Raw genomic sequence first — 15,632 nt, 5'->3', positions numbered from 1 at the left:
ACGGAAGAGGAGTTTTTTGAGGCAATTTCTCACATGGAACTGAATAAAGCTCCTGGACCAGATGGCTTTCTGATACGTCTCCGACGTATCGATAATTTCTTATGTTCCATGCCACATTATTGATGATATCTACATGTTTTATACACATTATATGTCGTATTTATGCATTTTCCGGCACTAACCTATTAACGAGATGCCGAAGAGCCGATTCTTGTTTTCACGCTGTTTTTGGTTTCAGAAATCCTAGTAAAGAAATATTCTCGGAATTGGACGAAATCAACGCCCGGGGTCCTATTTTTGCACGAAGCTTCCGGAAGACCGAGGGGAAAGGAAGTGGGGCCACAAGGCGCCGACACAACGGGCGGCGCGGCCCGGACCCCGGCCGCGCGGCCACGGCATGTGGGGCCCTCGTGTGGCCCCCGCGTTGCCCTTCCGCCTACTTAAAGCCTTCGTCGCGAAACCCCCGATACCGAGAGCCACGATACGGAAAACCTTGCCGAGACGCCGCCGCCGCCAATCCCATCTCGGGGGATTCCGGAGATCACCTCCGGCACCCTGCCGGAGAGGGGATTCATCTCCCGGAGGACTCTTCACCGCCATGGTCGCCTCCGGAGTGATGAGTGAGTAGTTCACCCCTGGACTATGGGTCCATAGCAGTAGCTTGATGGTTGTCTTCTCCTCATGTGCTTCATTGTCGGATCTTGTGAGCTGCCTAACATAATCAAGATCATCTATCTGTAATTCATATGTTGTGTTTGTCGGGATCCGATGGATAGAGAATACTATGTTATGTTGATTATCAATCTATTACCTATGTGTTGTTTATGATCTTGCATGCTCTCCGTTATTAGTAGAGGCTCGGCCAAGTTTTTGCTCTTAACTCCAAGAGGGAGTATTTATGCTCGATAGTGGGTTCATGCCTCCATTAAATCTGGGACAAGAATGAAAGTTCTAAGGTTGTGGATGTCTTGTTGCCACTAGGGATAAAACATTGATGCTATGTCCGAGGATGTAGTTATTGATTACATTACGCACCATACTTAATGCAATTGTATGTTGTTTTGCAACTTAATACTGGAAGGGGTTCGGATGATAACCTCGAAGGTGGACTTTTAGGCATAGATGCATGTTGGATAGCGATCTATGTACTTTGTCGTAATGCCCAATTAAATCTCACAATATTCATCATATCATGTATGTGCATTGTTATGCCCTCTCTATTTGTCAATTGCCCGACTGTAATTTGTTCACCCAACATGCTATCTTATGGGAGAGACACCTCTAGTGAACTGTGGACCCCGGTCCATTCTTTTACATCGAATACAATCTGCTGCAATACTTGTTTTACTGTTTTCTCGCAAACAATCATCATCCACACTATACATCTAATCCTTTGTTACAGCAAGCCGGTGAGATTGACAACCTCATCTGTTTCGTTGGGGCAAAGTACTTTGGTTGTGTTGTGCAGGTTTCACGTTGGCACCGGAATCTCTGGTGTTGCGCCGCACTACATCCCGCCGCCATCAACCTTCAACGTGCTTCTTGACTCCTACTGGTTCGATAAACCTTGGTTTCTTACTGAGGGAAATTTGCTACTGTACGCATCACACCTTCCACTTGGGGTTCCCAACGGGCGTGTGCTTTACGCGTCATCACTTTCCAGCTGAGTTCTATCAAAAAAATTGAAAAGTAATAAAAGATGATCTGATGGCTTTGTTTTTACAGTTTAGCAAAGGGGATTTGCCCCTTTACAAACTAAATTTTGGTGTTATCAGATTACTACCCAAGAAAGAGGATGCGGTCCAAATACAACAATATAGACCTATTTGTTTGCTAAATATATGTTTTAAGATCTCCACTAACGGGGGTTTCCTCAAGAGTTATAAAGCCAACTCAATCAGCCTTTATGCCAGGTAGAAATATTTTGGAAGGGGTAGTCATACTTCATGAAACAATCCATGAGTTACATACTAAGAAAATGGATGGGGTGTTATTTAAAATCGACTTCGAGAAAGCGTACGATAAGGTGAAATGACCTTTTTTACAACAAACGTTGCGAATGAAGGGCTTTGCTCCAGAATGGGGTAGATTGGTGCAACAGTTTGTTCAAGGGGGTAGTGTGGGGGTGAAAGTGAATGTTGATATTAGTCATTATTTCCAGACAAAAAAAGGTCTAAGGCAAGGGGACCCTCTATCTCCAATGCTTTTTAATATTGTAGTGGATATGCTTGCCATCTTAATTGAACGAGAAAAAGAGGATGGCCAAGTCGGAGGGTTAATTCCACATTTAGTTGAGGGAGGACTCTTTATACTACAGTACGCTGATGATACTATTCTTTTTTTGGAACATGACCTCCACAAAGCAGTTAATATGAAATTAATTTTATGCCTCTTTGAAGAGCTATCGGGGTTTAAGATTAACTTCCATAAAAGTGAGATTTTTTATTTTGAAAAGGCAAAGGAGGAGGAGGACCAGTATAAGCAGATCTTTGAATGTGATGCTGGACAACTCCCCTTTACATACTTGGGTATTCCAATCCATTACAAAAAAAAATCAGGAATTCTGATTGGTATCCGGTAGAAACACGGTTTGAGAGTAAATTAGGATGCTGGAACGGGAAGTTAATATCTTATGGTGATAGGTTAGTCCTTATTAATTCAGTATTAACTAGCTTACCGATGTTTATGTTGTCTTTCCTGCAAATACCTGTTGGGGTAAGGAAACCTTTGGACTTCTATAGATCTAGGTTCTTTTGGCAGTCCGATGAAAACAAAAGAAAATACCGGCTTACAAAATGGAACATCATTTGTCGACCCAAAGATCAAGAAGGCTTAGGTATTGAGGTTCTCGAAATCAAAAATAGATGTTTATTGAGTAAATGGCTCTTTAAACTTCTGAATGAAGATGGGGTGTGGCAAGAATTTCTACATAATAAATACCTAAGACAGAAGACTTTATCGGAGGTGCAAACTAGGCCTACCGATTCCCTATTCTGGAAAGGATTGATGGGGGTCAAACAAGAGTTTTTTCTAGGGGTCTTTTCAAAGTGGGTAATGGTATGAGTATCCGCTTCTGGGAAGATACCTAGTTAGGAAATACTTCTTTGGCTCAACAGTATTCGTCCTTATATAATATTGTACACCATAAGAATGTCACAGTTGCACATGTCTTAGCCCAAACACCGCTGAATATTACTTTCCGAAGGGTGTTGAGTGGTAACAAATGGACTTCATGGTTACAATTATGTCGAAAACTCATGATGGTAAATTTGAATGAAGAGGATGATCGTTTTGTTTAGAATTTGACATCTAATGGTTTGTTTACAGTAAAGTCGATGTATGAAGATCTTATGTGTGACCATACCTCTTTTCTGAGAAAGTATCTCTGGAAGGTTAAAATTCCACTTAAGATTAAGATTTTCATGTGATTTTTGAGTAATAAGGTTCTGCTAACTAAGGACAACCTAGCTAAACGTCATTGAAATGGGTGTACAAAATGTGTTTTCTGTGGGAAACAGGAGACTATTCAACACCTTTTTATTGAATGCCCTTTAGGTAAGCTCTTATGACGTACGTTTAATTTCACTTATGCTCTTCCACCTCCAACCAATATTACTAATATGTTTGGTAATTGGTTAAATGGAGTAGATAAACAATCTAAGGCTTTTATTTGGATTGGGGTTTCTGTTTTATGTTGATCTATTTGGATTTTGGAGGGTTAGAAATGATATAATTTTTAATTAAAAAGTCTCTTTTCATTTTTTGCAGGTTATCCATATGGTCTCACATTGGGTCCAGCTTTGGCTCTCCTCTCTCCGGAGGGGCAGCGGGATGCCATGGCTTCTAGATGCACACGGCTCCTGATGGTCGCTCAGGATATTGTGTGCCAGGCTGGTTGGCAACATACTAGAAGGCTATGTTGACATGTAGGCATAGTATGTGTTGTTTTCGATGGTTGATTTTTCTATCAAACCTCGATGATGCGTGAGTTGTAAACGATACTATTTTGAACCTTTTCTAATAAATGGCTGTGTGCATCGTCATGATGCAGAAGCCAGGGTATATCCCATTTCGAAAAAAAAAACATCCGCTCGCTGAGCTACGATTTTATCTGATTCGATCGATCTAGACGCGTGGACGTAGAATGGATCGCCCGGTCGAAGATGGACTCACGACTTGGATATGCTACCCGAGCACTCACGCGAGGCCAACCTGAAATATAGGAACGTTTAACGATAACGGACCAATCAGTAGTAGTACATAGGCCAGCAGCCAACCAGATGTCGCACCTAGATGCATGAGGAGGAGGCCTATGGCGAGGTCGGCGCGGAGATTGCGGACGAGCGAGCACATCCATTGCCCATATGTACTCATCGCGTCCGCTAGCCTAACCATGCCGCTCTCCCCCATGGCACCATACCACGTCCCCGATCCGGCCGCCGGTCTCCACGGCCACCTGGGCCCGGTGCACCATCGCCGCGTACAGCTCCGACCCTTTCTGGGTCCATCGGCAATAAGGCATTAAGAGCATCTCCACTTGCGTCCCCAAAGCGTCCCCTAAAGCTATTTGGGACGCGCCGGACAAAAAACGGTTCCAGCCGCGTCCCCCAAACTCGATTTTTGTCCGGCGCGTCCCGATACGCTGTCCGGCGTCCCGAGCCCGTCCCCGTCCCACAGGGGGCGCACCGGGCACGCCGGACACAATGAAAAGCGAGGCGGGCTCCCACATGTCGGCGAGTATTTTCATAAACCGTTGATTCGCGCCTTTTTTTTCTCGTCGCTCCTTCCTTCCCGCGTCTCCCACCCCTCCGCCGCCACTGGATTTGTCGGCCGTTTGAGCGTCTGATCTCTTCTGACAGTCGGCACCATCGTCGCGGTCGTTCCGCCGGTCGTTCCGCCGCCGCCGCCGCTTCGCCATCGCGTCCCAGAACGCGGCGTCAAATCCGCCCCACCTCCACGCACACAAGGTGCTCGACGACTTGCGAGGTAGGCGCGATTGGCCGCTGTTCGTTGCGTCGTTTGCCTCGGGGCAATTTTAACCATTGATTTTGCTTTAGACATGGATAGCGACGATGAGATGCTTGCCCTGCTGCTGGAGGACGAGCAAGCCTTCGACGACGACCTCCGGGAGCATTTGCTGATCATCGCGTCCCTCCAGGACATGGTTGACGCCGAGGCGGAGAAGAGGAAGAGACCGCGCCACGGAGGATCAAGGCCAGGGAGAAAGAAGTCCAAGCCCCGACAGAGGATGGAGGGGCATACCATCCTGCACAACGACTACTTTGCAGATGGTGCAACACATGAAGACAATTTTCGGCGCTGGTACAGGATGAGCAAGGGTCTGTTCATGAATATCCTCCACGGCGTTCGAGAGTTTGACCCCTACTTCAAGCTCAAGCTCGACGCTGTAGGCGTTGTCAGGTTCTCGTTGGTTCAGAAGTGCACCGCCGCCATGAGGATGCTTGCATACGGAGCACCTGCTGATACCCAGGACGACTACCTTCGCATGAGTGAGTCTACTGCCATTGAGTGCATGTACAAGTTTTTCCGAGCTGTGGTGGGAAAGTTTGGTAAATACTACTTGAGAGGGCCAACTGAGGAAGAGACTGCAAGGATCATGGCACAAAATGCTGCCAGCGGATTTCCTGGAATGCTTGGAAGCATCGATTGCATGCACTGGTCATGGAAGAACTGCCCGTTTGCTTGTCAAGGTATATACCAAGGGCGTCATGGATATTGTAGTGTGGTGCTTGAAGCTGTGGCAGATTATGACCTGTGGATTTGGCATTTTTTTTTACATGGCGGGATCACACAATGACATCAACGTGTTGCAGCAGTCTCCGGTGTTCAGCAGACTAGTGGAAGGGCATGCTCCACCATGCAACTATGAGGTCAATGGCCACCAATATACGAAAGGCTATTATCTAGCCGATGATATATATCCAAAATGGGCCACTTTTGTCAAAACAATCTCGAATGCATCAGGTCTGAAGAATTCCCACTTTGCTACGCGACAGGAGGCTTGCAGGAAGGATGTCGAGCGGGCATTTGGTGTGCTTCAAGCACAATTCGCCATTGTCCGGTACCCTGCTCTAAGCTGGTCTCACGACCTATGTGGGAGGTGATGCAGGCTTGTGTGATCATACACAACATGATCATCAAGGATGACTGCAAGAATCATGCCAGGACACATGTTGGTCCCTATGAGTGTGAGGGTCCTCTTGCGGAGGTTGATCATGAGTTGCCTGCAGATTTTGCTAATTTTCTCGCCATGCACGCAGAGATCCGTGACAGCAATGTTCATGATCAACTTCAAGCTGATCTTATTGAGCATTTGTGGAGGATCAAAGAAAATGCCGCGGCACCTTGATCTAGCCCTATTTATTACATTTGTTTAGTTGTTTTATTTTTTGTTGTATTTTAATTTGAAAACTATCTCCGCAAACATATTTATTCCTATGTTATATTTGATAAATGATTGTGTGTTAAAAAAGCTTTAAAAATTTATTTGGGGGCGGCGTTTGGGGGACGCGGCTGGGGAGCGACGTCCCCCAAATGCGGCACGAACAAAACACGTTCCCCAAACGCTCAATCCGGCGCGGTTTGGGGAACGCTTCGAGGGGCGCGACTGGAAATGCCTAATATTCAGATCCGGAGTTGGAATTTCTCAATTTTAACGTTTTTTTCCCCTGAAACTGGACAGAAGATTATCTGAATTTCAACGTTGATGCGGGGTCTGTGGTGGAATGGAACGAAACTTCGGAGGCAGACATGATTGGAAAGTATGTTGCTGTTTTATTCATAGTGCTTAGAGGTTCATAGTGCTATCAAAGAACTGAAATTATGCACGTTGGTGACACTTTCTGCATGATTACAAAGCGCACGCTGCAATTCTCGAAAAGAGTCGTTTCAAGCATGAGAAAGTTCAATGTCTAGCAAAAGCAACCGTGGGTTTGGATGTCGTAGACATGTTTTGTTTTGTCAAAAGCTCTGCTTTTTTGTCAAAAAATGTACTGCCATTAGTTAATGAGTGACAGCAATGGAGAACGTTAGAGTGTGCCAATTGGATGTTTCTAGCGAGTAGTCTATGCATAGCGGATAAACTGATCCAAGGCTTCTTTCGTCCAGATATTTTGTTGGAAGAATATAATATTAATATTTCAAATCACTGGGTCCGATCAACATGTTCCACAAATCTAACAAATGCCGGGCAATATAAATAGATGGGTGCCTCTCGTAACTCAAGAACGAGCTAGCCTATCTTTCATCCTATACAAGTGTATAGTGGTTCTTTTTTTTTTTTATCTCAAACACATGGTTTATACGCTATGAGGATTTATCATGCTTCTTGGTTGTATACACTCAACAATGCCAACAACAATCTATCATCACTAGACTTTGATAGCTTCAATAATAAATACCTTCAAGTGTACATGCATGATTGTAAAAAATATTAACATGAGCTTGTGTGCCAAATAATGGGTTGTAATTATCAAGAAATTATATGTTGCACAAACTCTTAATTATTTCCTCTCGCATATGTTCTTCATCATTCAAGGATTTTTAAAAATAAAGCCTCATGTTTGGTTCTTTAGTATTTCTTAAATTTGTTGTTAACGTGTTTTGTAAAATATAAAAATCAAAGAATATCGGGTTAAATGTCGGCTATTTTTTCTACAGTCAAAATAGTGCATGATTTTTACGTCTATCGATGATTTTTGGGGCATTACCATGTAAAATAATTGTCTACATTCTTTAACGTAAATATAATATTATAATTATTTCATGAGTATATTTATTTCTAATAATGTTTGTGTCCGTGTTAAGGACAATGCTTCGCGCCATAATCACTACCTCTGATCTTGACTTGTCATTGGGTTGGCTATCACATAAGATTCTTTTTTTACAAAATGAACTTTTAAAATTAAAAATGACAAGTTACTTTTTTTTGAATCTCAGTATTGGTACCCAATTTAGTTGCTCGTACAAGATTGTTGCATACCTCTCTTGGGTAAGATCATGAGGTGTTTGTGCTACTCGTTCACTAGGATAATTTAGGGTAAGACTAAAGTTACTTGAGTTGATATACCAACTATTATTAAATAATGCTTTCTTATGGAGCAAAAAATAACCTGAGGTTGGGTGGTTAGGAGGGTGGTTGTATCCCCAGCCCACCAGAGTTCAAACTCTAGGTTTGACATATGTGTGTCTCATAAAGTCGGAGTATTCATTCAGTGGGAGGCGATGTTCCAATCGGCAGCGAGGCGTCTGTGGTGACTTCATCAACTTCAAGATCTAATTTGTTGGCTCAGTCTTCCGAAGGTGCTCATAGGGGTAGGGTGTGCGTGTGTACTCTCGAAGATCTGCCAGCCGCTGTGCCGGTGGGAGGGTGGGGGAACCCAGGACCGATGTGTACATAAGGTAGGTTCGGGTAGTTCGCCGGCCGGCGGCGCTGTGGAGGAAGGAGCGCGGCTGGAGCGGCTTTTGGAGGTTGTGGAGCTCCGATGGGGTTCTGCAGCTGGTCGTCTTCCTCATCCTCGCCCGTATCTCCCTGGAGCTACTAGGTGAGTTCTCCCCTGTCCAGCGTTCGAGTAGAGGTGGCGCTGGGTTGTGTTCTGTTTGAAGAAGCTGCTGTTTTGAGCCATGGCTTCCGAGTCGACGTGGCGCGGTGGAGGCTCCTCGGAGTTCGAGGACCGGCGACTTCCCGTCCGCTAGGGGGCACCTCTGATCCAAGGCTGAAGGGAGGTGGGGCTCACGTCTCGCTCGGCGTTGACGAAGACGAGATCCAGAAGGACCTTATTGTAATTTACTTTCTATGGGTATATCTGTAAGATATGTGGCTTAATATATCAGCTCTTTTTCCCCGAAAAGAAAAAAAACTAGAGGCTTGAGCCATTGGGATTGTATAGGCCTTGATCTAAGATTGCTAACCATTCGGGGTCCATACATTGATGTATTCGTATAACATCGCGGTAGTATACCATAAGGCATAGTTGAACTTGGTTGTGTGAGCTAACAGCGTGTCATCCGCCTCCACATCTTGGTGCCGATAAATTTCCATTGGCCTTCGATCATATCGGCATTCCATTGCACAGTCTCGAGTTGAAAGCATGGAAGGCAATCAGGCATTGTTGATGCCCAGTGAATGTCCGACGGAGCGTGTATGAAAACTAGAAACAAAAAACTAAAACAATAGAGGGCCCAACCGTGTTCGAACCGGTGACCTATTGATCTGCAGTCAATTGCTCTACCACTGAGCTATGGACCCTGATGTGACAATTCTGTCACGTACCTCTATGAATACAGAATCATTTTGAACGTTTACTGACGCCAAGCATCCTTACTCAGCATCGAACTGAAGGAAAGCAAGTTCGTAAATGTATCTTAGCTTCACGGAGCAAAGCCCTCTTGTACGTGCATCATCGAACGACCAACGGGCAGTAGCAGCCTTCAGTCTTGAGCAATCCGTCTGGAACATAGCTCTGCCAAACGCGCCCCTTGTGTGATTTGAGCCCTTTTGAGTAGGACTCTCTCTGCACCCCGTTCGTATGGCCTCACTCGCAATGGTGATCACCACGCCCTGCGGCAGCAAGAACGTCCCCTGAAGCATCACGGCCAATGCAACCCCAAACACACGATTTATCAGAGGAATAGCCATCAGGGTTCATCTTAATCTTAATCAGTAGTCATATCCGCCAGCGGTGATGTCCAGCGCCAAGGGTTGTCTGTTCGATCGTCTTCGCAGCATCCTTCACCAAGGACCGCCTTGACGCCACGGGCTGGCTATAGCAGAGATCCTTCCGCGGGGCGATTGCCCTCGACATGGCTCTTCTTCCACATTCCCCTCTGCCCACCAGCTCCGCCGCAAGCAGTATTTTCTTCTCTGACGACGGTGTACAACAAGAGCGCGGCAGTATTTTCTTCTCTGACGACAGTGTGCACCAACATGCTCGGGGTTTTGGACACTGCAGGAGCAACAAGCCTATGCCAGTTTTGCTAGTCAGTGTCCCATGTCTTTTCGCCAGATGCGGCTCTTCCAATCTTCTCCTTCATCACCAGGAAACTACTTTGCTTTCAGGAGTCTTGCGCACATGTGGGTTTCCAAGAACACAGCATAAGCAACAGAAACCACTAAAATGCAATGTAATCGATGTTGATCTTTCATATCAGAAAATAGTGTAAATGGAGATCTGGTATAAACATGAATACTTGACAGGGCCATACGCATGCTGATATGGCAATTACTGATTCAACAACTCACAAAGCAAGGCAAAACGGTCATTCTGATTTTGTTTTAGAAATTGTCCTCAGCCGATATATTGATGATCTGAAAAGAAACTAGCGGTGCAAGTTAGGTACAAGATAGGCAAACTCAGAACCGTCCCAAACTACAACACTGGGCCATCGAATACAGCTGAATATTCTAGCATCGTGACTGGTCTTACAGGATTCAGCATTACAAACTAACGACGTAGCGAAGAAGCTCTTTTCTGGCGTTACAGGGCACCGTCGTCTTCAGACTCACTTGGGGTTCCTGAGGACAATGATGACCGAGTCCCCGCGGAGGAACATCTTGCTGATGAACCTGTCCTTGTTCACTGGAAGAGCCTTCTTCTTGCCCTTGCCAGTCTTTGGAACCTGGACAAGGCGCAGCGGATGTTAGTGAGCATAAGCAATACAATAATCGAAGGGAAAAAATTGCACCAGTCAGGATGATGTGCTTCATACCTCAGTCCACATCTCCCTGACGTTCTCAAGAACCATGTTGCAGTGACGGTCGAATGCCCTCACGCGGCCAAGTAACTTCTTGTTGTTCCGGCAGTTGATAAGCACCTAAGGCAAAAGACATCATAAATTATCAGAAACAATGGCTGGCATGGAAAGCACCATCTCTAGTTAGTGCAACTACAAACGTGGAGCCACAAGCAAAGTTTCAGAGAACACACATGCAATTTACCTCAACCCACCTGCCTATAGAACCACGCCCAGCAAAAACAGACCAACAAAATGAACTGAAGTATATAACAACTTTCACAGTCTACATAATCATGGTTGATGTTGCATTAGAATTATCCAGGGGTTCAAGCATGACAACACTCTTAAATCATTGAGTAATGAATTATTCAACTATTACACAGCCTATAACTAATATTGCATTCAAATTAACCGCATTTACTGAACAGACCAACAAAATGAACTAAAGTATATAACAACTCAACTGACATGAAAACCAAATTCCATACATTTTTATGTTTCAATTTAGGAACCAAGTGGTAGTGGACCTAATATACAGTAACATGTCCAGGGCAAGTTTGCACTTGTCAAAGTGCAACTCCATACAGTTCAGTGAGACCACCGCATCACCTTTACAATTTCAGCCACGAGGCATAAACTTGATAAAATAGAACTTCTAGGGGTTGAATTTTTCGTCAGTTAATAAGGGCCTTACATATGCAATAATAGCACGGGGACAAATGCTGCACAGAAACTATGTTGTTTACTCACAAATTACGCGCCAACACATTTAACTTTGCAGAACAGAGAGCACGATTATTATCAAAGGCAATTTACAAAGACATGGATTGCATATTAAGCGCAGGTGCATTTTCAAACTACATAGTTTTAGGAAGGCAGCATAGGTACCAAAAGGAAATTCACAAAACTATGGCTCACTTGCGCATCAGGACAACAGGCAATCAGGTCGATTGGATTGTTTGCCAGTGTGCACAAAAGGCGAACACCAGGAGGTGTTCAATCAAAACAGAGATGCAGACACACAGACAGTACAGAGGAGATTGCACCACTTGGTACTCTGGAATCTCAATACGGAGTACGAGGTTCACCAACCTACCTGGGTGTTGTTCTTGACGCTGAGCATGAGCACGGACAGAGGCCCCGTGCTGAACTCCTCCTCCTCCTTCTTTCCCTGCTGGCAGACAGGAGATAGCAAGCAATTAACCACCCGTACACAAGAGCTAGCTGATACGATAGGGCGTATATGGCCCGAATAGCACGGGATAACCGGAGGGGAAACCGCGAGGGCTGGATGCTTACATTGGCAGCGGGATCCTCCGCCATCGACGCCATCGCTTCGCGGCGATCTGCGCGCAGAAGAAAACTAAATTAGTTCCGGCTCCCTGAGAGATCCACGCAGCGAGAGGCCAACCAGCAACTGGACCAGCTCTAGCAGCGTCGCCAGCTAGAAGACCAGAGCTGCGGCGGAGTGGTGGGCAGGGGGAGGGTGAACCCTAGATTTGGCGGCGGCTGGCTAACTCGGCGGCGCGTGGTTGCGAGCACGAATCGAGTGGAGAACTACGGGGTGACTGGGGTGCGGGGAGGAGCGGCGGGAGCCTTGGTTACCTGAGGTGGGGCAGTGGCGGTGAACCGGAGCGGCGAGACGGCGGCGGCGGCGGGGAGGAGAAACCCTAGGAGGAGAAGGGAGCGCGAGAAGGGGTTTGGTGGGAGTTTTGCGGGATGACCCTTCCACTTGTGTCGTCTTGGTTCGGATCTGATGTCGGTTCGTTTAGGTCCTGCACGCGTATATGACGGTATCGAGTATCGACGTCAATCATCATCTTCTACTGAACCCAAATACAGTACACGCTCTTGTGTTCTAGAAAAAGGAAACAATCTTTTACGTGAATTTCATTTCAGAACATATGAAAAGAACATGGCACGTTCATGCAAATTAAGATGATTGAATTTAATTTAGGACCAAATATGAAAAATAATACATTGAATTTTTCAACCAAGGAACATGAAAGACATAACTATTAACGAGGCGGCCTATTGGCTCCTACGTGCATAAAAACCTATTATAAACATACATTAAAAATAAATTTGTAACATCGAAAAAATCTACAAGTAAATTTCTCGTGCACATTTGGGCATTTTATGTTCGCGCATACAACGAAAGGAACATTTCACATGGTCTGCGTAAAAAAGACAAAAAAAAACATGGTATGTGATTAGCATCGAGAATTTCCTTTTCTAGTGGACACAAGAAATTCCCGGAAAATATGTGCGCCAACATAGAATATTCTTATGTACATGCGACATCTTCCTGATTTTCTCACTTTTTAAAATGTGTTTTCAGTAATTGGTTGATATGGACCCGTGAGCCGAAGGATTTCCGCGACAAACAAGCCATGCCAATCTAGGCCTTACAAATTTTTATTTATTTCACCCAAAGTAGACAACCATGCATTCTCGAAACTTTATACAGATATTTGTCTAGTTACCCGCTTCGAGCTACCTGGCGAGATAAACAATAATAGAACACTCATATAAGTGACATACATTACTCCAAGAAGGCATGTGACTACTGTACCAGTGTGCTGATTCAAGAGGTGTTTTTAAGGAAGTGTATATATATCTAAAACAAATTGACATCACACTATTAGAAAACATGTTTTAAATATAATTTAGATGCTGCCATGATGGAAATTAGATTTCTATAACGCAAAATATTGTGGTTAATTTTGCTTAGTGTAATAAAGATTTATTGCAGTCATGTAAATAAAATTTTGTACCGTGACCCAGTTACTTTGGCATGCAATGGTATTTTTTACATCGTCACTCACACATGTGATGATCTATTTGTAAAAATGTGAGGCATATACAATCTATATATTCAATTGCTAGAGTTGTGTCAACAGAGAAAAAGTACAATGTGGTTGTTGGACCATCAATGGCCTAAACTAACTTTCTATGCATCGAACAATACTTGAATCAGCCAAATAAAACTTTGTCTTCGTGACTCTGTTGGCTCTCAAACTAATTATGCTCGATGAAATTGACATCTTAGCAAGATTCCATGTGGATAAGAAAGGTTGTGAATGATAACTTAGGTGGTTAGAGATCTCGTGCACACAAATTATCAAAAATCTCCACGACTTCCTTACCAAGGGAGCGGCATATCTTGAACTTCTTTGTTAGTTCGATTAGAAATGCTTTTGCATGTACACAAGATTTTTCTAAGAAGCGTCTATATTCTATCAATTTCCTTTGAAGAAACCCCAAACAAATTGTGTCTCTAAGTGAGCGCGATTTAGATTCCCTTTCGCCGCAAATACCTGTAAGGAAACCATTGATGGATCATTATTTCAAATCATATGCAATGTGTTTAGATTGTTATGTCAAAGAATTTAAGTGGGCGGTACCACATAGAGCAGATTCTTACCCACGTGTCCATACTATGGTGAAATGCTAATCTAGTCTGAGAGATATGTAGACTCAAAATATAGGCCATCATCCCAATTCCCTTTGAGGACCCGTACAGTATAATAATAATGGTGCAAATATAGATCTTAGTGAAAAACACACATGTTAGTTATGTAAACCTTGAAAAAAATGATGCACATATATGGACTGAGTAGAATCTTAAGCATGCAAATTCTGTCAAATAATACGACCATTCGCTATGTTTTTAAAAGCGGGGAACATGGGGATGATAATGCCACAATTTAGATTCCAAAAAAACACCCATTTTTCTAAGTTTTTAGCTAAGTTTAGGGTGAGTGTTATAGCTCTTGCTCTTGAATCGCTAAATTATCCGAGACTAAGATATCGAGTGTCAGGGTTATGAAAATCCACTCTAGGTGCAATGGTCATATAGAATTAAGCACTACTTACATGTGTAAGGCCACATATAACATCAAAGTCAAATAATCATAGCACACATTGGAAGGGAGAAATACAATTAACACACACACACACAGCTAGCTGATTTGTTGGATCCTAGCTATGCTCAAGTACAGGTAAGCTTAGTATCAACACTAGAACTGAATGAAACTAACTAACCGTGGGAGTAAAAATCAAATTAAGCATACTCCACTACATATAACGCACGTTTGGTTAGAACTTCAACATGTTGTTTGATAAGCATTCATATGGGCATCACGTCCTAACATAGAGATGATGCAACACATTTCTCTTATAGTACTCAAGAAAGGGAAAACTCCAAGCAATCTTGAATTAAGAATCAACAAAGTATAACCCTAACTAATTAGACATGATGTTTGAATCACAAATATGATACCTTGAACAAACAACATTATCAAGCTGTCTCTTGATAATTATAGCACATAAATTTACTTTATCCTTAGTGAGGCGGCAAAACAAAAGTAAATACCATGGTAGATCTTGAATTTGTTGTCACTATTCAATCACTACAACCATTTCTCACACATGCTCTTGCATACAAGTTGGATCAGAACAAGTACTTAAGAACGGGGTATATGATATGCATCTATCTATATATCTTACACATAATAGGTTCCAAACTCATATATCAAATAATAGAATAAAGATCCACCACATAGAAATTACATATATGACCATAATCATGTTTAGCAGCTCATATGGTACTAGATCTATGAAGAACAAAAGAGAAATAGATCAAGCTACTGCCACAAACCTATATTCCAGAGGTGAAATACCCCCTCTTTATCATGGTGATGATGATGGAGACGTTGGAGAAGGTGGAGAACCATTTGGCGGCTGATACGTCTCAAACGTATCTATAATTTCTTATGTTCCATGCTACTTTTATGATGATACTCACATGTTTTATACGCATTATATGTCATTATTATGCATTTTCCGGCACTAACCTATTGACGAGATGCCGA

At 43.6% G+C, this 15,632-nt stretch overlaps 1 protein-coding gene and 1 non-coding gene across 3 annotated transcripts; both read right to left on the bottom strand.

Annotated features, from left to right (window-relative positions):
* Positions 1–9,196: 9,196 nt before the first annotated feature.
* TRNAC-GCA lies at positions 9,197–9,268 on the bottom strand. The gene has a single exon. It is a non-coding gene; the product is annotated as a tRNA-Cys (tRNA).
* Positions 9,269–10,266: 998 nt separating this feature from the next.
* Positions 10,267–12,105, bottom strand: LOC124661705 (small nuclear ribonucleoprotein Sm D2-like). Of its 2 annotated transcripts, none has more exons than XM_047199587.1 (4): positions 12,055–12,105; positions 11,852–11,926; positions 10,729–10,833; positions 10,267–10,638 (listed from the first exon to the last, which is right to left on the bottom strand). In XM_047199587.1, the coding sequence occupies exons 1-4, from the start codon at positions 12,085–12,087 to the stop codon at positions 10,522–10,524; spliced, it is 330 nt and encodes a 109-aa protein (XP_047055543.1). In that variant the 5' UTR covers positions 12,088–12,105; the 3' UTR covers positions 10,267–10,521. The 2 variants fall into 2 exon arrangements, with proteins under 2 accessions (XP_047055543.1, XP_047055542.1); XM_047199586.1 differs by having other exon boundaries at positions 11,852–11,929; positions 12,055–12,102.
* Between the last annotated feature and the right edge of the window lie 3,527 nt (positions 12,106–15,632).

The sequence above is a fragment of the Lolium rigidum genome, chromosome 6 (assembly GCF_022539505.1).
Source record: "Lolium rigidum isolate FL_2022 chromosome 6, APGP_CSIRO_Lrig_0.1, whole genome shotgun sequence".
In the NCBI taxonomy this organism is placed as follows: Eukaryota; Viridiplantae; Streptophyta; class Magnoliopsida; order Poales; family Poaceae; genus Lolium; species Lolium rigidum.
The sequence above is the reverse complement of the archived record's forward strand: the minus strand, read 5'-3'. Positions and strand labels throughout refer to the sequence as shown.

Excerpts from the sequence above, each read along its gene's own strand:
- LOC124661705 (XM_047199586.1), bottom strand. The coding sequence starts at position 12,087 with ATGGCGTCGATGGCGGAGGATCCCGCTGCCAAT. Across the intron at positions 11,930-12,054 it reads CGGAGGATCCCGCTGCCAAT|CAGGGAAAGAAGGAGGAGGA; the intron begins GTAAGCATCCAG and ends CCTGTCTGCCAG. Across the intron at positions 10,834-11,851 it reads GCGTCAAGAACAACACCCAG|GTGCTTATCAACTGCCGGAA; the intron begins GTAGGTTGGTGA and ends CTTTTGCCTTAG.